This window comes from Physeter macrocephalus, chromosome 12, assembly GCF_002837175.3.
Source record: "Physeter macrocephalus isolate SW-GA chromosome 12, ASM283717v5, whole genome shotgun sequence".
Taxonomy (NCBI): Eukaryota; Metazoa; Chordata; class Mammalia; order Artiodactyla; family Physeteridae; genus Physeter; species Physeter macrocephalus.
Window position 1 is genome coordinate 27546578 of NC_041225.1, and position 20091 is coordinate 27566668.

General features: G+C 49.7%; 1 protein-coding gene and 1 long non-coding RNA gene across 6 annotated transcripts; both read right to left on the minus strand.

Annotated features, from left to right (window-relative positions):
- Positions 1-2219: 2219 nt before the first annotated feature.
- On the minus strand, positions 2220-4125 carry LOC129392630 (uncharacterized). The gene is made up of 3 exons (XR_008618830.1): positions 3923-4125; positions 3645-3694; positions 2220-3354 (listed from the first exon to the last, which is right to left on the minus strand). It is a non-coding gene; the product is annotated as an uncharacterized lncRNA (long non-coding RNA).
- Positions 4126-4193: 68 nt separating this feature from the next.
- Positions 4194-19773, minus strand: RNASEH1 (ribonuclease H1). 5 transcript variants are annotated; one of them, XM_007100158.3, is made up of 9 exons: positions 19575-19764; positions 18310-18425; positions 15193-15357; positions 13117-13216; positions 12232-12286; positions 11785-11869; positions 11164-11288; positions 9943-10033; positions 4194-8908 (listed from the first exon to the last, which is right to left on the minus strand). In XM_007100158.3, exons 1-8 carry the CDS (start codon positions 19703-19705, stop codon positions 9947-9949), a joined length of 864 nt encoding a protein of 287 aa, XP_007100220.1. In that variant the 5' UTR covers positions 19706-19764; the 3' UTR covers positions 4194-8908; positions 9943-9946. The 5 variants fall into 5 exon arrangements, 4 of the variants coding, with proteins under 4 accessions (XP_007100220.1, XP_028352576.1, XP_028352577.1 ...); XM_028496776.2 differs by lacking the exon at positions 4194-8908 and having other exon boundaries at positions 8936-10033; positions 19713-19773; XM_055089026.1 differs by lacking the exon at positions 4194-8908 and having other exon boundaries at positions 8936-10033.
- Positions 19774-20091: the final 318 nt, after the last annotated feature.

Below are 20091 nucleotides of genomic sequence, written 5' to 3' on the forward strand. Positions count from 1 at the left end.
GCGTGGAGGAGGAGGGCGTGGAGGTGGGAGGGGGAGGGCGGCCCCCGCGTGCGATGGGGGCTGAGCATAGCCTGCGGGGAGGCAGGAGGAAGCCAGGACCCGAGCTGGGTCCCGGGCTGGTGGGCCTGCTGTGGTCGAGGGCCACTGGCCCGACTCTGCATCCGTGTTACATGAAGGCCAACAGGATGTGACCGGGAACGGACCAGGCATGGGGGTCAGGGCTGTTCCCAGGGTTTCGGCCCGAGCGCCCGCCCGGAGGCAGGGGATGCGCCGCGCTGAGATGGGGAAGGCTTGGGCGCGGCGGGCTGGGTGGGGACAAAGCCGACCGCCTGGCTGTGCGCACGTCTGACACGTCTGCCAGGGCTCTGACGGCAGGTGCCGAGGAGAGTCGGCCGGGCTTGGGGAGGGTCCAGGCTGGAAACCCCGTGCCCATCGGGCAGCTGTGTCTCCCGGGCGCCGGAGCCAGCCAGAGTGAGCGCAGGCGGGAAGCGGGCCGCGTCCTGAGCCCGGGGCGGGCCCCTGCTGTGGCGGGGGACGGGCGGACACGGCCTTCTGCTGGGGCCCGGCCTCCTCTAGGCTCCGCCCAGGTTTTGTTCACTGCTGGCTCTGGGGTCCTTCCCAGCTCCGCCCAAAGCCCCGCCCAGGCCCTGCACAAGTTCCCAACTGTGAGCTGGCAAACTAGAGGCCGGGGGACAAAGTCCCGAATTCCAGCTCTGCATATGGGAGCTCTGCTTTTAGTTTCTTGAGAAACCTCCATACTGTTCTCCACAGTGGCTACACCAATTTACATTCCCATCAGCAGTGCAGGAGGGCTCCCTTTCCTCCACACCCTCGCCAACATTTTTTAAAAATAAATTTACTATTATTATTTTTTATTTTTGGCTGCGTTGGGTCTTCGTTGCTGTGCGTGGGCTTTCTCTAGTTGCGGCGAGCGGGGGCTACTCTTCGTTTCAGTACGCGGGCTTCTCATTGCAGTGGCTTCTCTTGTTGCAGAGCACGGGCTCCAGGTGCACGGGCTCAGGAGTCGTGGCTCACGGGCTCAAGAGCACAGGCACGGTAGTTGCGGCGCACGGGCTCAGTTGCTCCGCGGCATGTGGGATCTTCCCGGACCAGGGCTCGAACCCGTGTCCCCTGCATTGGCAGGTGGATTCTTAACCACTGCGCCACCAGGGAAGCCCTGCGAACATTTTTTGTTTGTGGGGTTTTGTTTGTTTTCGGCCTGGGCTGCGCGGCATGCAGGATCTTAGTTCCCCGACCCGGGATCGAACCTGTGTCCCCTGCGGTAGACGCTTGGAGTCCTAACCACTGGACCGCCAGGGAAGTCCCCATTTGTGTTCTTTTTGATGAGAGCCATTCTGCCAGGTGTGAGGTGATTCTTCCTCAATGTTTATGTTCAATTCGTATGTGTTTGTATTAAACACGTAACACAAGTTAGTTGAGAAACTTTGCAACAATAACTCAGTCAACAATCTGCAGTCATCACGACCCCACCACCTGCGGTCGCCATTTCTATTTTGGAATGGAATCCTCCAAACGTTCACGTATGTATCTGCACCCGTCTGCTCGGGCTGCCGCAGCAGAACAACACAGCCCCGGGGCTTAAGCAGAGAGGCTTCCCTGCCCTTAGTTGCGGAGGCTGGGGCTCCAAGATCAGGATGCCGGCAGGGCTGGTTTCTGGGAGGCCTCTCGCCTTGCCCTGCAAATGGCCGCCTGCTGGCTGTGTCCTCACGCGGCCCTCCCACTGCAAGTGCATCTCGAGCCCTGTGCGACAAGGGCCACCCAAACAGCCTCATTATAATGCAACCACCTCACTGAAGGCTCAGTCTCCAAACGCAGCCACATTCTGTGCTGGGACCAGCACTCCGACATACAATTTTTTGGGCACAGTTCAGCCCATGGCGGCACCCGTGCACACGTGCAGCTCCACGTCCTCCAGCCGGGCCCTGATTACTTAACATGTGTCTAAGAAGTGCTGTTTGCCCCTGACCGAGCCGCTGCGGCCCTGGTCTTGTCTTCTCCCCAGATGGAGGCGGTTCTTCCCGCGTGTCCTGTCCCCTGGCCCCGGCCCGCTTCCCAGACTCAGACCACGTGGCCTCCGCACCCAGGAGCTCTCAGCACCCGGACACCCTCCAGGAGATGCACGGCACTCGAAGCTCCTGTCTACTTCCCAGACTCAGACCACGTGGCCTCCGCACCCAGGAGCTCTCAGCACCCGGACACCCTCCAGGAGATGCACGGCGGCTGGGTCTGTTGTCTACTCGAAGCTCCTCCACACTCAGGGCCGGGTGGGCTGCGGGCGGACCCCAGCGCCCAAACTCGAGCCACTGCCGGTGGATTGAGTCGCCTATTCCAACACATCTAAGACCCCCCAGCCATAATAGTGCAGTTATTTCATGGCGCCTAAGGAGTGAAGAGACAGCTAAAGAGAGACACATCCCTGACCATAAGACACCCCAAATTCAGAGATGTTGGAACCTCAAATAAGGAGCATCTTCAAGCTGCTGAACTGCAGTGCGGGGATCGCCCTCCCTGGGGGCTCTCAGTCTCCATGACCCTCAACCAGGTCCAGGTGACGCTGGCAGGGCCCACGTGGCACTGGGATGTGACAGGACATGTCTAAACCCCAGAGGGAACACAGGTGCGACGGAGGCCCTTGTTAGATGCAAAAATGTAAAATCTCCCCCAAACAGGAAACTCACATTCCAAGTGGAAAGACAGACAAGCAGGAAATGATTTATATGGAACAGTAAGAAAACTACCAGGAGAGCCCACAGCTTCTGGAACTCTCTCCATTCACTGCATCCTTAACGTCTCAGTAAATGTTTTCATGTCCCCCCTCGGGCCAAAACAAATACCTGACAGTTGCCGGATGAATAGTTAGGTCTAAACAACTAATATTTATGCACAGCAACTTAGTCATTAGAAAAGAGAATCCACATACATCAAAAGAAATTTCACTCCTTAGCAAACACACCTGTGGACGACCGGGACGTGGGCCCGGCGGACCCCTCCCAGGGCGGACGCGTGGCCTTCGGTCGGTCCTGGCAAGTACTGGCTTCCTATGCCAGCAGCCACTCCAACACCCGCTTCGCAAGGGGGCGAGTCACTGGAAGGCGTGGTCTGACGCTGACGGCGAGCTTCCCCAGGCTGGAGTCTGGCTGTGTTTCCCTCCGAACCTGAAGCTCCCCGGAGAGTTCCTGCGGCCCAGTGGGGCGCCTCCGCACACAGACTGGGAAGCACAGCCACGCAGCCAGGGCCACCATGGTGCACACCTCCGGGCCGGGTGGCTGAGGTCAAGGAGTCCTCTTGGATGAGCAACAGTGAGAAAGGAGAAAGCAGCAGCCGCGGCAGCGTCTGAAAGGCGGGAAGCAGAGGCGGGGGGCTGGCCGTGTGCAGAACCTGGGCACCACGGGGGCGTGAAAGGCAGAGGTGGAGGCGGGGCAGGGGACACAGGCTGGGGGCCATGGCGTCCGTGGGACTATCCTTTGTAAAACCGACTACAGGAAATAAACTCGACAGTGTGCTTTTGGATGGTGGGATACGCCAAAGATAAGCGTGAGACGGCACCACACACTTGACAAGGTTGAACGCACACGTAACTGAACACGTTTGCCCTGATGTCCTCCTTCCCCGCCGCTTCTCACCTGAACGGGAAACAGTCAGGAAGTGCCAGGAGAGGCAATCAGACACGAGACTGTAATAGTGACATAACGTACAGGAAAGAAGAAACGAGATGATCGTTAGATGACTGGACTGTATACCTGGACAACTCGAGGAAGTTAATGGGAGCAGTTTTAAACGTAGTAAGAGCCTAGTAAGCTGGAATTACTAGTGTTTCAAAAGACAGTGGCCTTTCTATACATAAATGATAATCAGTCTTAATAACTGCACTGAAAAGGAGATTAACCCAGAATAAACTTACTAGCAATTTTGAAGATGCTGTGGGGATACGGTTTCTTCTCCGTTTTTCTTCATTCATCTAACACACTGTCTGAATTTTTAGCAGCTCCCCCTCCACGGGTGTAAGGGACAAATAAAACTGTGTACATCTCAAGTGTACAAGCCTCTTTTAGAGCAGCTGCGGGTTGGCAGCAAAGAGGAAGGTATGGAGAATGCTCACGTTCGCCCCGCCCACCCGGCCCACTATCCACATCCCCCCTCCCAGAGCAGGACGCTTGTTACAGCCGATGCACCTGCACTGACCCAGCGCCATCGCCCGACGTCCACAGTTCTCCTGAGGCTTCACTTTGGTGTTGTACAATCTGTGGGCTTGGACAAATGGATAATGACATGTATCCTCATTATGGTTTCATAGAGTATGTTCAAGGCCCTAAAGATCCTCTGAGCTCTGCCTATTGCACAATCCCCCAACCCCACCCCCATAACCACTGATCTTTTTACTGTCTCCATAATTTTGCCTTTTCCAGAATGTCATAGTTGGAATCACACAGTCTGTAGCCTTTTCAGACTGGCTTCTTTCACTTAGTCACATGCACTTAAGGTTCCTCCATGGCTTTTCATGGCTCGATAGGTCATTTCTTTTCGGCTCTACATAATATCCCATTGCCTGGATGGACCACGGTTTGTTTATTCATTCACGTTCGAAAGGACATCTTGGTTGCTTCCAAGTTTTGGCAGTTATGAATAAAGCTACTGTAAACATCCACGTGCAGGTTTTGTGTGGACAGAAGTTTCCAACTCCTTTGGGTAAATACCAAGGAGCACAACTGCTGGATCATATGCTAAGAGTATGTTTAGTTTTGTAAGACTCTTCCTCCCAAAGTGGCTGCACCACTTGGCATCCCCATTAACAGTGAAGGAGAGTTCCCGTTGCTCCACAACCTCACCGGCGTTTGGTGCTATCGGTGTCTGGGTTCCAGCCGCTCGAACAGCTGTGTGGTGGTCTCTCACTGTTGTTTTACTCTCCCTGACGACGTACGACGTGGAGCATCTTTTCAGGTCCTCAGTTGCCACCTACGTGTCTCCTTTAGGGAGGTGTCTGTGAAGTCTTTGGCCCATTTTTCAATTGGGTTGTATGTTTTCTTACTGTGGAATTTTAAGAGTTCTTTCTCTATTTTGGTTAACAGTCCTTTATTGGATGTGTATTTTGCAAATATTTTCTTCCAGTCTGTGTCTTATCTTCTCATTCTCTTGACCTTGTCTTCTGCAGAGAAGTTTTAAATCTTAGTGAAGCCTGTTTATCAATTATCTCTTTCATGGATCGTGCCTTGATTTTTTAAAAAATAAATTGATTGATCGATTGATTGATTTTTGGCTGTGTTGGGGCCTCGTCCTGTGCGCAGGCTTTCTCTAGTTGTGGCGAGCGGGGACTCCTCTTTGTTGCAGTGCGCCAGCTTCTCACTGCAGTGGCTTCTCTCGTTGCAGAGCACGGGCTCTAGGCACACGGGCTTCAGTAGTTGTGGCATGCAGGGTCAGTAGTTGTGGCTCGCGGGCTCTAGAGCGCAGGCTCAGTAGTTGTGGCGCACGGGCTTAGTTGCTCCGCGGCATGTGGGATCTTCCCGGACCAGGGCTCGAACCCGTGCCCCCTGCACTGGCAGGAGGATTCTTAACCACTGCGCCGCCAGGGGAGTCCCGTGCCTTGATTTTTTATCTAAAAAGTCATCACCATACCTAAGGTCATCTAGGTTTCCTCCTATGTTATCTTCCAGGAGTTTCATAGTTCTGCATAGTTTACATTTAGGGAGTGTGAAAAATTTTGAGTTAATTTTTGTGAGAAGTGTAGATCCACTTTTCTGCGTGTGGACGTCCAATGGTTCCAACACCATTTGTTGAAGACACTATCTTTGCTCCCATTGTATTTCCTTTGCTCCTTTGTCAAAGATCACTTAACTGTATTTATGGGGTTCCATTTCGGGGCCAATGTGATGATTTGATATATGTATACACTTAAAATGATTACCACAATCAAGTTAATTAACACACCCATCACCTCAGTTACCTTTTTAAACGTGTGTGTGTATGAGAGATTTACTGTCATAGCAAATCCAAGTATACCATACGGTACTGTTAACTAGAGTCACCATGCTATGCATCTGCTTCTTCTGAAGTACCCTGTAGGAGGCCTGAAAAAAGTGTGATATCACCTTCTTTAGATGGGAAATCATATATGCAAACAGCTGATAAATTTATAACAAGATGTCCAGCCTCCCCCTGCGTCTTGGTCAAACCTTAGGATGGGCTGCGTCACAGCTGGCGGTCTCTCTGTCTTTGCGGAAGAAATGTTCTCTTGCCCTCACCCTCTGTCCTGCCTGTGTCTGTGTGGGCTCGGGGGTGAATGCCAAGGGGGGTTAGCAGGAAGAGGGAAAGCATCGTGCTCCCAAACTCAAGCTGATTCGTGACTTTGTTCACAGAGAAGTCCTGGGGGAGGCCCAGCAGATTCACTGCTACTGACAACGAGCCCTGAACACAGGCCCTTTGGAGGGCGAAGCCACATGGCCTTATGAAAAGACCCGTCACGTCGTGTCACGATAACGTGGTGGCCAAGGGGCTGTAACTGAATGATCCAAGATTTCCAGAGCCTTTTAAAAAACACCATAAAGGGTGCAGCTTCTCTGGGGTATGATGGGGAGAAGAACCAGACAAACTTTCTATCCTTTCTTGTTTGAATCCAACTTCTTTTTACATTTCATCCTCTGGCTACCCAATAATCTCAATACAGGACTTGCCCATCAGACTTTAATAAACACACAAGAACAAAACATAAGACAAGCACTCATAACAGAGAGACAAACACCCCCATCTCCAAACAGAGCCATACTGGGGGTCAGGGCTTCAACACAGGAATTCGGGGACACTAACATTCAGTTGGCCCCCGGGTTCTAAAGTGTTAGTTGAAGCATGTCGCATACGTGAATGGGGCACCCTGCTCATCATACAGACCCCCGGTACAGAGGCCACCGTGGTGCTGGAGAAGGTCCACGTGTGGCTATAGAGGACGTGGGCTGAGAAGGACCGAGGGTGGGATTCAAAAGCCTCAGCTGAGCGAGGCCCCTCCTGGACCCAGGGATTCTGCCGGGGGATCTGTAGGTTGGCACACCCTTCCCTTTAACTGCCCTCTTTGAAAACAGACCTCTAAAGATACAGGCACCCCTATGTTCATAGCAGCATTATTTACAGCAGCCAAGACATGGAAGCAATCTAAGACAGATAAAAGATTCAAGATAAAGTGGCAAATACTGAAGATGGGTAAATCAGATTTCAACATACAGATAACAGGGGTCCCCCCGAAAAGAAAACCAAAGCAAAAAATAAAACAGAGCACTAGGCCACAATTCAAGGAAACTTTCTTGAAACAGTAGATTTGAAAATACATACAGAAAAAGCGCACCATATACCTGCAAACACTGACCCAGGGCCACCAACACATGACACATTCTAATAAAACCGCTGACTCGAGAAAGAGGAGAAAACCCTTTGGGCATCTAAGCAAAAGGAGTACATGGCTTGGAAAGAAAGTAAGATTCATCAGGCTCTTCATGCATCACTTTATGCTGGAAGAACACAGAATATTTAAGACACTCAAGGAAAGAAAACGCAGGCAAGGATTTCATATTCTGCAAAACTTCAAGTATAAAGGACACAAGCTGAATTCAACAAACAGAAGCCCAGGGAGTATGGTTCCCAAGCTGACACTGACCTAGACACTGGTTATGAGCATTAAGTACATGGAAATAAGACTAAATGAGGGCAGCGGGGAGAGATTTTACTATGTAACAGTTGACGATGTGGCTCCAGTGCTGTTTTCATTGTAATTAATGGTATATTAGGGTTAGTATCCACGTAGTACATGTTAAAGTAGAACAAGCAAGTGTGTAATTAAGGAATATTCTGCTCCGTAGTCCCACAGCCTGAGAACCAGGAACGCAGCGTAGGAGACACAGCTGTGACATGCAAGAGGGTGAATGCCCAGGAATCCTGAGTTTGTTTTACGACTGTCAACATGAGCTCAGAAAACACCTTCTCTTTAAATGTGTGTGTGCACACGTGTGTATTTTTTAGGCCTAGAAACAACAACCAACCCTGTAGCAATGAGCACCAAGGATCTGAAATACCTCTTTTTGCCATTAACAGAGACTACAGATCCTTCGAGAAGCAGCCAATTCCAGGTCTAGAGCAGGAGAGGTACAAGGTGGGTCTAGAACACCCTGACACATCAGACTGCAAGAAAGCTCTCTATGACCGTGTGCACAGTCTGTGCGTGAGTGTGTCTGTGTATGGTCAGTGTGTGTCTGTGCACACGTGTACATATATGACTATCAAAAGAAATCAAGAGCCAACTTGAAGAGGCTCCCTCCTACAGGCCAAGGCCGCTGCAATTTGGGCTAAATAAGGAGGAAAACTGCGATGGACTGAAACCCATCAAACAGGCTTAAGTACATGAGTTCATGACACATACACGTTTACATGTCATAAAAATATATACATAAAAACTCTAATTGGGCTACCTTTTTAGGATGACCGGGAGCCACTCTTAGCATTTATCCCGCCTTTTGTACGTGAATTCTACACTGAGCGCCAGCATGAGGTGAGGGGAAGTATCTTCTAAAACTGTTCCAGCCAATAAACGTAAGCAAAATGACAGCATACCAGCGTCCCGCGACCTAATTAATGGATCTAGGCCCTGAGCACTGGCAGCTGCCAACAACAACAGGATGAAACCGCCCCGCCTTCTGATGAAAGCGCGTAACACACGTGCCCGAGGGGTGGAGCCGGACTGTGGTCAAGCCTCTGGATCCAGCCGCCAACTTGCAGGAAGTGCCGAGGACAGAGTAAAACACTGGACAGCACCTCGAGGTCGCGAGCAACAAAACTGACAGCGGGAAACGACGGGGCGAATGGCTCAGGCCCTTCAACAGACAGACCGTGAGAACAGAGACGGAGGTGAAACCTGTAAATTAAAGAGGCTTAAGAAATACCAAGTTTAAAAAAAAAAAAGATATACCAAGTTAAAAAAAAGAGTAGACTAGACTAAAAACTGCCACAAAGAAAAGCAAGGAAGTCATTTCTGTAGAAGTCGGGATTAGCTCTGGAGGGAGGGAGGGGCTGGGACTGGAGGAACGCGTGACGGGCCTTCTGGGCATCTGGCAAAGCTCTACTTCTTGACCTGGGTGGTAGTTACAAGGGTACTCACCTTATAATAACCATAATAATTCAATAAGCTATACATTTGTTTTGTATCGTTTTCTGCATGTTTTTAGGACAAAAAGGTAATAAAAGATAAAAACAATCACGTCAAACTTTTTTTTTTAACTTGCATAGTGCTTTTAACAAAAATAGCCCCCGCCCCCCCAAATTTAAAACATTTATTTACAATCTTGGCCTTTAGAAGTTATGACTGTTGCTATCTAACGGTCGGGCAGCCAGGGCTGCCCGTGTGCAGGCGGGCCTATCACGGTGCCCCGCCTGGTAAGACCAGCCCACCGTCCCTCTGCCGAGGCGTGGGCCCTGGCAGGACTGCGCCCAGCGAGGGAGCCGCGCCTCCCTCCAACCCGCCCGTAGGCACAAGCCCACCGAAAAATCATGACTCGGTCTTGCCAACTGTAGGGTAAATGAACTCATAGAATACTTCTAGGCTTCTTGCCTGCATTTTTAAACTGATGTTTTACTCATCCTTATTAAATCAAAGCCCTAACACTTTTGTCTAGACTGCAATAAAACTAATGAGAACAGTATCAAGCCCAATAAAGCATACTTCTAACAAAACCTCAAATAATTCTCCAATCTCAAAGGATGTTCGGGTTATGACACATCCAACCACCTTTAAGGCACATGCCACGGGCCACTACCCTGCTTTTCCGATTTAGCCTGAAAGCTGTGTCTGCCCATCGACTGCAGTGGTCCAGCCTATAGTTTTATTTTTCACACCAGTAAGTAAAGGTGACAAACAGCCACTGGCTCAAGTTGTTCCAAGAATTAAAGGACCTGGTCAGTCTTCAGGTTGCTTCGCGCCTTGTCTTGCTAATCTGTCAGCTTCTTCGTTGCCTATAAATCCCGAATGGCCAGGAACATGCATCTGTTAAAAAAAAGTTTCCTTTTATTTTTACTAATTTTTTACACAAGCAACACATGACTACATCCTCACTGTAAAACACGTCAACCGTTCAGAGAAGACAAGTGTGAAGGCGCCCTTCACAGCTCCTCCTCAGCACAATTCTGACAGCACAACGCACTTGTGTGCTGGATACACCGACAGAAATCCCGTTTTGTTTCTCCACAAATTGGATTTTACTGTTGTATTGCCTTTTTCCCACTTAACAGTGGGACCTGGCAAGCTTTCCGGACAGAGCAGATGTGTGGATGGATATGTATACGACATACACACACACCTGATTCTCCCTCGGTGCTGTTACAAAGGGATGCGCTCATGTGATTTAACCACTGTTTGCACTTACGTTGCTGAAAGGCAAGTTTTGGTTTCTTGTTTATCTTGTTTGTTTGCTTTTTTTTGCTACACAGCATGGCCTGTGGGATCTTAGTTCCCCGACCAGGGATCGAACTCATGCCCTTGGCAGTGAAAGGGCGGACTCCTAACCACTGAACAACCAGGGAATTCCCCAAAAGGCATGTTTAAATGTCAGGTTGCCAAACGGTCATCAGGGGTCCTGGGCTGGGAGAGCACAGTAGGGTTAAAAAAATGGCTGCCGTTTAACTTGCTCTGTATTGTTCGAAAAGGTAATTTTAATAAAAGTGACCTAGTGTGAGAAAAATACCTCCATTTTGGGAAGAAAAATTATGTTACTAAGGTCTAATCACACAACTATATTTTTAAGAGGATACATCATAAATTAGCCTGAACTGACATTACGGCTGCTTCCAAAGAAACCAGGAGGCTGACGATCACAGGTCACTCTAACAGTGCGAGATATGGCTGGGCGAGGACGACGTGGAGAGCCCGGAGCCCCTCAGCCTCAGTGCCGGGACCCAGCGCTCTGCACGCAGGACCCGCCTGTTAGAGCAGCATTACTCAGATGATGGTCCAAAGACTCCACTGTGCTCTAACATACGCTACGACAGCAATTCCACGGACCCCGCTATTTTAACTGAAGTCATCAAATCACTCACAGAAACCATTAAACTGTCCAGCTAGTTTCTTTCATTTGGTCGTAACGGCCACAAGCGGGGACCACCTAAGACAACACTCACCCACTGAATGTCCATGCCCTGGACAAGCCTGTCCAGCTCCACGAAGTCCTCTTTGTTGATCACCTCCTTCCCTGTGCTTGTCCTCCATCCACTCTTCTTCCAGCCTTGCACCCAATTAGTGATGCCTAGAAGGAACCCTCACAGATCATTATTCTCGAATGTTCTGGTATTTGTTCCTCCCTAGACTCCCCTCTGACCATTGCTCCACGTGTACCTGAGTGGCTTTCTGGACTTTTCCTTTCCTTACTGGGGCCGTGCTCTGGCTCGCCCCTTCCCTTTACTCTCACCCGTGTCTGCCCTGAGGCCGTCAGGCTGAGGCACCGCCCCCTCCAGCCTCATCGGCGCCCCCCAGGCCCCCACCCCACGGGCCCTACACACGGTGCCCCCAGAGGGAGCACACATCTTCTACCTCGCGGCCACGCCCCTGGCGCCTGGCAAGGCATGCCTCCGCGGCACATACCCGAGCAGCACGGGTTTCCCTGGCACCAGACACGCCCAACGCCAGCCCCTTCACCGTCTGGGTCCTGCCCTGGTGCCGCACCTCTTCCAGGGGAAGGAAATACCTATTTCCCTTCATATGTACTCGAAAAACCCTAGAAGTAGTCAAATGTAAACGCTTACCATTGATAGTAAACATGCTGTCTGTGTAGAGAACCAACTTATTGATGTTCTGAGCCTTTGCCTGTTCGATGGCTTTGCAGGCTGCCTTGAAGATACAAATCAGTTGTCATGCTACAGAAATTGTTCAACTTTCGACACTGATGTTCAAAATTACCAAAAATTTAAAATCTAAATTCCTTTTTCTGTGCTAACCGTAATGATAATATTGTCTATGTGAAATAACGCTACACCTACAATTCTCCTGTTTAGACATCTATTTGAAACAAGTTTTATAATTTTTCTAGAAAACTCCTGTTCTTCAGAACTGTTACTAGCCCCAAACTAAGTTTCTTGCGGGCTCTGAGTGTCTTATTCACACAGAGTAGAAAGTACATTGATACCGTTCTAGTCAATGGTAAAGGATGACAAACTTGTATTTTTAGTGGAAAAATACCTCTGATAACTTACATGAATCTCTGCTCTTTGGTTTGTTTGTCGCCCAGGAAGTCTAATTCCTACATTTCTGGTTTCAAAACAGTACAAAAGAAAATAAACTTATAAGCTGATTCTCAAAGTGATTCCTTAAGTCTCTTAATTGATAACAGGCTTGTATACTTTTTTATTTGAAATATGAAATCATACAAAAATCAAACCAACAATACTAACATTTTATTGAAAAGTGCCATGGTGCGGTCTTGTAGGAGAACTCTGGACCAGAAGGCAAAAGCCAGGTTTAATTTCTGGACCTGAAATACACTAGCATGTGGTCTTGGGCAGGCACTAAACCCGCGGACACTCACGCCACCCGAGCTTGCCACCCCTTAGAGGGTTCCAGGCTAAGTGAAACAGCGACGTGAAGGCCGAAGGAATTACAGGCCAGGAGGCTGGAGAGCAGCATCACTGGTGCGCAGCTGACCTTGCTTCCGCCCACGGCTGCTCAGGCACCTGGACACTGGTGAGTGGCTACTTCACAGGGGTCCAACCCCTCTTTTACACTGAACTCTGGGGCTGTCAGTTAATACTCAAGTTCTTGCATATTTGGAGGCAGGTGTATTTGAATGATCTCAGGTCATATCACCTTGCCTTTGTGCCTTTTGAAAAACATGGGTCACCTCTAAGCTCACTCATCTTCAAGACTCGTAGGGGCACGCAGGGCTCCCAGTATGGTGACCTGCCCCTCGTGCATCCTTGCCAAAGCCATCTCCCAGGGACGTGGGACTCTTCCACTACCCCTGCCAACGCTACCAAATAATCAAACAGTAAGCGGATCCTGCCTCAGTCTTTCCCAAGTTTTGGAATATGATTCGGTTAAATGTGAAGCTTAATAAAAGCCAGCTTTTCTGGTTTACTTACAAAGGATGGCCTGGCCCCCAGTAAACACCGATTCCTGCTCGAGCCCTCCTCCGCCCATTACTGGAGCAGCAGCCGTCCGTGTAGACGATGACAGAGTGCCCTGTAAGCGGGAAACTTAGTGAGTGCCACCAGATCACCGTTACTAAAAGCTGAAATTCACCTAAAAACTTACTACGATTGAATTAGCATTTTAAACTGAGAGAGTATTTATGCTTTGGAAGCTTTCCGCGCAGGAAAACATTACCAATGCCTTATATGGGGGCACTTGACGCTTTTTGCTTGGAATCCACTCCTATTTCGGTTCTGCTTGCCAGGGGGAATTAAAGGTGAAGGCAATCGCTCCGTAAACCCAGACCCCACTGCTGTTTACATTCCCTGTTACAGAGGCCAACGAACAAAGCCACTGCCCCTCTCTTCACGTGTGTGTGGGGCAGTGCGGGAAGGCCACGTTCACCCCCAGGAGCTGCCCTTGCAGACAACAGTGCCCTGATTATGACCTGCCTGCCAGAAGGTCAAGTCCTCCGACAAATGTTGGCCTAATATTTCTTCTTGGTCCTTTCGCAACTAGTGAACTGTGGTCCCGCCTTTGCTTCTTTCCATCTAGACAGAGAGCTTGATCAACACACCAAGGCGGTAAAGAGCAAGGCAGAGAAGGCGTGACACGAGGCCATCCTCCGGCTGCTGACGGGCAGCGGAGCACTCGGCAGGGCGGAGGGGAACTCGGCTGCCGGGTGTCAGCGAGCAGGGCTGTGGAGCAAACAGAGGCCGTGCTCCGTGAGGTGCGTGTTGAAGGAGGGCAGACCGAACAGGCAGAGGCAAGGCGGGCGGGGGGAGGTGAGATGCTAGCGGAGCGCATTCCTAACCGGAGTGGGGCTGGGACTCCGAGAACACGGGCGCGGGGCAGGGCTCCTCCGTTCCACTCAACGTGATGCTCAACACGACCCCTTCCTGCTCCCCGACTCCGTGTGACTGCCAGTGCCCGTCAGGCACTGTGCCAGGTGCCCCCGCGCTTCAGGCAACTGTTAGTACACTGCAAACGGCTCATCTCCCAGTCGCCCCACAAACATCTGCTCAATTACTATCAGTAAATAATCAGATCAAGAACATTTGGTTTTGCTTTTCACATAACTGCAAAAATTGATTTATACGGTTTTCATACAGTTTGACCAAACATTTTCTACTGGCTTCCCTTGAAAAACTTAGAACCTACAAATACACTGACTGATATAAAAAATGCTATTTATTCTTATCTTCTATTCATACATGTAGAAGACAAAAAGGAGACTCACGTACCATTAAGTTACTTAATATAAACACTGGATTCCTGGAGCTAAAGGCAGAGGAGAAATTCACAACTATCTCATTTCTCAGGATAACGTAGGATCACTTCTGTTTTGCAAAGATCACACGTAAAAGGTTAAGATGCTGTGCCAACCAATTATATAAAGGAGCTCTGTCCAGGGCCTTTCTTATTTGAAGAGCTGAAGTTTTTGCATTTTCTTAGTGACCAGAAATACTGTGTGCACAGGGAACACTGGTGTTTACAAAGATCAAAGCGTTTTTCATGCATAGCCTATATAACGATTTTCCTATGAATGTCCAAAATTCTAATAATTCTACACCATTAGATCAATTATAAAATAGTGACCTTAGGACTCTCCTGGTGGACCAGTGGTAAAGAATCCGCCTTCCAATGCAGGGGACGCGGGTTCGATCCCTGGTAGCGGAACTGGGATCCCACATGCCTTGGGGCAACTCAGCCCACACCACAACTACTGAGCTTGCGCGCTTCAACTAGAGAGCCCACGCGCTCTGGAGCCTGCACACCACAACTAGAGAAGAGAAAACCTGCACGCCACAACTAGAGAGAAGCCCACGTGCCGCAACGAAAGATCCCACATGCCGCAACGAAGACCCGACACAACCAAATAAATACGTAAAAAGAAAGGGGGGAAAAAAAAGAATGTTATACATCAGTTCAAATTTCCCTCATTAAGAAAGTGGGAAAAGTTTTTACACATGAATATATTTATCTGATTACTGTATTAAAAATTTAAAAATCCAAGAAAGACATACCCATATAAGAAAACGTGTCTTTGCTCACTGAAGGCAGCGGTTCTGCGTTCTGTTTCACGTGCTTTGCACATGGCTCTGTGGTTTCACCTTCACCTTCATCCAAGGACTCATGAAGTCGCTTGTTTGCCTTCACTTGTGATTCCTGTACACGTTTATTTTTCTGCCCTGAAAGGTAGAGTCTACTCAAAAGCCAGAAACAATGGACACAACATGAAATGACTGAGAATCCAGAACTTCACTAAGTCAGGCTTAAATACCCTCTGTATGTGGCTCTATAGAGGGAAAGACTTAAGACAGGCCACACCACCTCAGACACTGACGTCCTGGGAAGTTAAATATTCCATAATAAGCTCAGTGAGGGCAATACGAAGACTAGAGCAAAACTGCTGTTAAAAAAGAAATCTGGTTCCGATGGAGACAGAACAGATACCAAGGGTGCTGAACCCTTTAGCGCTCACAGACAGTTTGAAAATCTGAGGGGCTCTTTCCCCAGAGAAAACAAGGGTCCAAATTTCATATCTAAGGTGAGAACAGATAATGGGACATAATAAAAAAGGGAAACAGAAACCAAAAGGTAATGGGATTGGGTCCCTGCAGGGACAGCACTGTTGGAAAGCTTCCCTCCAGTGGCCCAGCCGGGGTGGACCTGAGGGTAATCCCCAGGGGATTCTCACACCCACTCAGGTTGTGTCTCACTCACTCTTTCATATAATTACGGCAGCTAACGCAGAAGATGAATTAGACCAGGATTCAAAAAACTAGTTTCAGGGGCTTCCCTGGTGGCGCAGCGGTTGAGTCCGCCTGCCGATGCAGGGGACACGGGTTCGTGCCCCGGTCCGGGAGGATCCCACATGCTGAGGAGCGGCTGGGCCCGTGAGCCATGGCCGCTGAGCCTGCGCTTCTGGAGCCTGTGCTCCGCGGCGGGAGAGGCCACAACGGTGAGAGGCCCGCGTACCGCCAAAAAAAAAAAAAAAAAAACAACTAGTTTCTATTTGAGCTTTACCTTTTATCAGTTGTGAACTCAGTCAACTGACTTAACCCCCCTCAGCTGCTATAAAATGAGGCCCAGCACTAGGTGATCTGAAACAGCTTTTCCTACACTACCCTTTTATGGAGTGGAACTAGAAACACACAAGGAGCAACTCACTGTATCTCCAAAATAACAACCTTAACTCAACACTGCAGAGTGCACGTTTTGCTCTAAACCCCTAAACCAGGGGTGGAGAGATGGTGCTCCAGCATTTACTGAGCACCGACTAGACAGGAATAAGCTGGAACTTCTCGCCTGGCATAGCTTCTCAGCCCACACCTCTCTGAAGAATGCTAAGGTTAGCCAGGCAGAGCTCGAGGGGAGCGCCGCCACGTCCAGAGCAATACTGACATGTCCGCTCCGCCGTAATGGCGCTACCTCACACTGACCCTGAAAATACTCCTGCAGGCGCTCTGCAAAGGTACCCCCAGAGGGACAGGCTGAAGTGCAATTTCGCAGAATTTTAATATTGATATAAATAACTGGTTGCATTTACTATAACAGAGCAAGTTAAAGTGAAATGAAAGTCACTGAAGAACAGACATGACTTGAAGGAAAAGGATACTATGATTGTCAGATAATTTTTCCTTCACAAAACTGTGGTTTTTCTTTAAGTAAATTAACCTAAAATCAACTTATATAAACCACGGTAACTGGCAAATAGCTCAGTAATCCCCAAATAAGGATAAATGTAATATTAAGAGAAAAACTGGGAAAGAGGCTAACAGGTTTGCTCTGGTACGGCTCTCAAACATTCCTGATGCTAAATCCCATTTATATATATTATGTAAGTCACTAACTGGAGGTCTCTGTAAAGTTTTAAGAAAAGCAGATTCACAGATATAAAAAACTACCTTGGGGCTTCCCTGGTGGCGCAGTGGTTGAGCGTCCGCCTGCCGATGCAGGGGACACGGGTTCGTGCCCCGGTCCGGGAGGATCCCGCATGCCGCGGAGCGGCTGGGCCCGTGAGCCGTGGCCGCTGAGCCTGCGCGTCCGGAGCCTGTGCTCCACAACGGGAGAGGCCACAACAGTGAGAGGTCCGCGTACCGCAAAAAAACAAACACACAAAAAAACAAAAAAAACTATCCTGCCTTAAGACTTGGAGAATTTAATAAACAGAAACATAGTGATACTGGAAGAACTGAGATATGAATAAATTACTAATTGGTTAAAACGAAAAACCCGTGAAAAGAAGTATTAAGAACCCAACCAAGACAAGAGTCATACTTGCACACTAGCTTTCTATCCCAAGCCGATTTCTCGCCTGGGTAGAAAACGGAACTGTCACATCATGCCCCCTTTAAAAGCTGCTGGGAAACGGAGGTGCGTGAGTGTCTCCTCTGCCTCGGAAACTTGCCTTTCAGGGCAGATTCCTAGCGTGATCTGCGTCTCCCTGAATCCTGCTTTGTCCAGAAGTGTCAGGACACCCCAGAGGAGCACCCGTTCAATGCTCGAGCATCTAGTGGGCTCGAGAGACTGTTCAAAAGAAGCTGATTTAAAATATCCTCCTCTCAGTCTTCATCCACTGTAGTAAAAAATGTCTGTGAGTAAAGTTAATGAAAAACACTTCTTCAAGGCAGGCTACATTTTAAACCTTTGTGCTCTAAAGCAGCCACCCTCAGTCCTGCCTACCTGATAGCCCTTATATTGGGCCCTAAACTTCAATTAAGTCTACTTCCGGTAACATGTGAAACCGGAGGAAATTCCGATTGTGTGACTCTATCCTAGGTAAAAATCAAACACCATACGGGTGCATGCTGTGAAAAGAACTACACTGATCATTTTATAACTAGAGCCCATTCAATCCAATAACAAGAATAAGTATTTTTAAAAGATGGAATTAAGTATAGTGAGGACACTGAATGGAACAGGAGATCTGAGTCCTGGCTTGTCTCCAGTACTGTTACCAACAGGAGTCACTACGCTAAATTGCTTTCAGCCTGTTTCCTAATCTGTAAAATGGAAAAATGGAAACAATCATATTCTTCTCTATCGGCTTAGAGAGTAGCTACATAGATCAAGTGACACTTGGGATATGAAAGGCTTTGAATAGGTTAAAAGGTTACAACGATGTGAGTCGTGACTACCTTCTAAACCATCAGGGTTTGCGGAGCTTCTGACAAAAGCCCAGGCTTCCTCTTCTGTGGCAAACTTCTTAAATCTGGCTGCAGGAAACCGGTCCACCTGGGCTCTGCATTCATCCCTGAAACAAAGTGCAGTGTAAACTCCTCCCTCCGTCACCCTATTTTTTCACGGATCCTTGTCTTGGGCTGGGAACAGTGTGACAAGGGCTGGGGCTGTCAGCTCCTTGGGGGCAAAGGGTCATGCCTTACAGTTTGTAGTCTTATCTTCCATGTCCAACCCTTCACCCTGCGTCATGCTAGGTGCCAGCCAGACACTACACCTGCACCATAAGGCTTTCCTCAAAGCATACTAGAATTTGGGGGTCTTCAATCATTTCATTACAACAGAAAGGCCAGCTTCTGAGATGCTTCTTCCTCAGCAGCCTAGCTGCACAGGGGAACACTATGCACTCACGTACACACACAAAGACTGATAATAAACCTTGATATCATACAGTGGGAAGAGTCCTGGTTATGGAGTCATAACACCTGGGTTCAAGTCCTACATCTATCACTTACTAGCCCCAAGAATTTCTTGACCACGGTAACTACACCCAAACATGAGAATAATCCCACCTACCTCAAAGGACCCCTTATAGGGATACAAACGTTAGTTTACAAGAATTTCTCTTTTTAGGACTTCCCTGGCGGTGCAGTGGTTAAGAATCCGCCTGCCAATGCAGGGGACACAGGTTCAAGCCCTGCTCCGGGAAGATCTCACATGCCACGGAGCAACTAAGCATGTGCACCACAACTACTGAGCCCGTGCGCCACAACTACTGAGCCCGCGAGCCACAACTACTGAAGCCCGTGCACCTAGAGTCCATGCTCCGCAACAAGAGAAGCCACCGCAATGAGAAGCCTGCGCGCAGCAACGAAGACCCAAAGCAGCCAAAATAAATTAATTTTTTAAAAAATTTCCCTTTTTAAAAACACCCATAAGATTAGATTAGGCATTGAGTTCCACCACGTGTAACCCTGTGGAAACTCTTTCATTGTAATAGATAGGAAAAAGGATTAAGTAGAGGCCTCTGGCCACCCCAGACTGTAAGTGGCGTTTCTGACACTCCCAGCAAAAACGAAGCGGAGTCGAGGCCTCCCATGTTGCAGCCCACGCGCGCCGACTCCAGGCCGAGGGCCGTGCGCTCCGGGGGTGGCAGCCGCCTCCCCGACGCGGAGCCGCCCACCGCCGCCCTAAACCCGCTCCCGGGGAGGCGCGGCTCCCTCACCAGGTCAGGAAGACCCCAGCCTTGCGGCCCCTCCTCACGGCATAAAACATGGCGAGCCCGCGGCAGCTGCGGCCACTGCAATGCACGGCAGCCAAAGCCACTCTGTGCACCACGCCCAGAAGCCTGGTCATCGCTCACTGCCGGTCACCGGCGAGCACCTCTTCTCCCGGCCATAAGCCGTCATCACACATGCCGGACTTCCGGCGGTGGCGCAGGGAGATGACGCAACTAGGGGGCGGGACCTAGGGCGGGGCCCAGACTTGCGCTTTTCTGAATCGTCAATTTCCTGGACATCAGTGAGACTGTGGGCCTGGGCGGAAGTCCCGGGGGCGGGGCCTAAGGAGGGGCAGAGGCGGGGATAGGGGCGCCTGGGCGGGGCCCAGGGTGGGGCGGGGTCTGGGCGCTGTGGGCGGGACCGGTCGGACTGGGTAGGAAAGCGGCCCTGCTCTCGCCCAGTCCCCGCTGCCTGCAACAGCTCGGGCGGCTCCCCGCGCTCGGTGGGCGCTGCAGGCTCTGC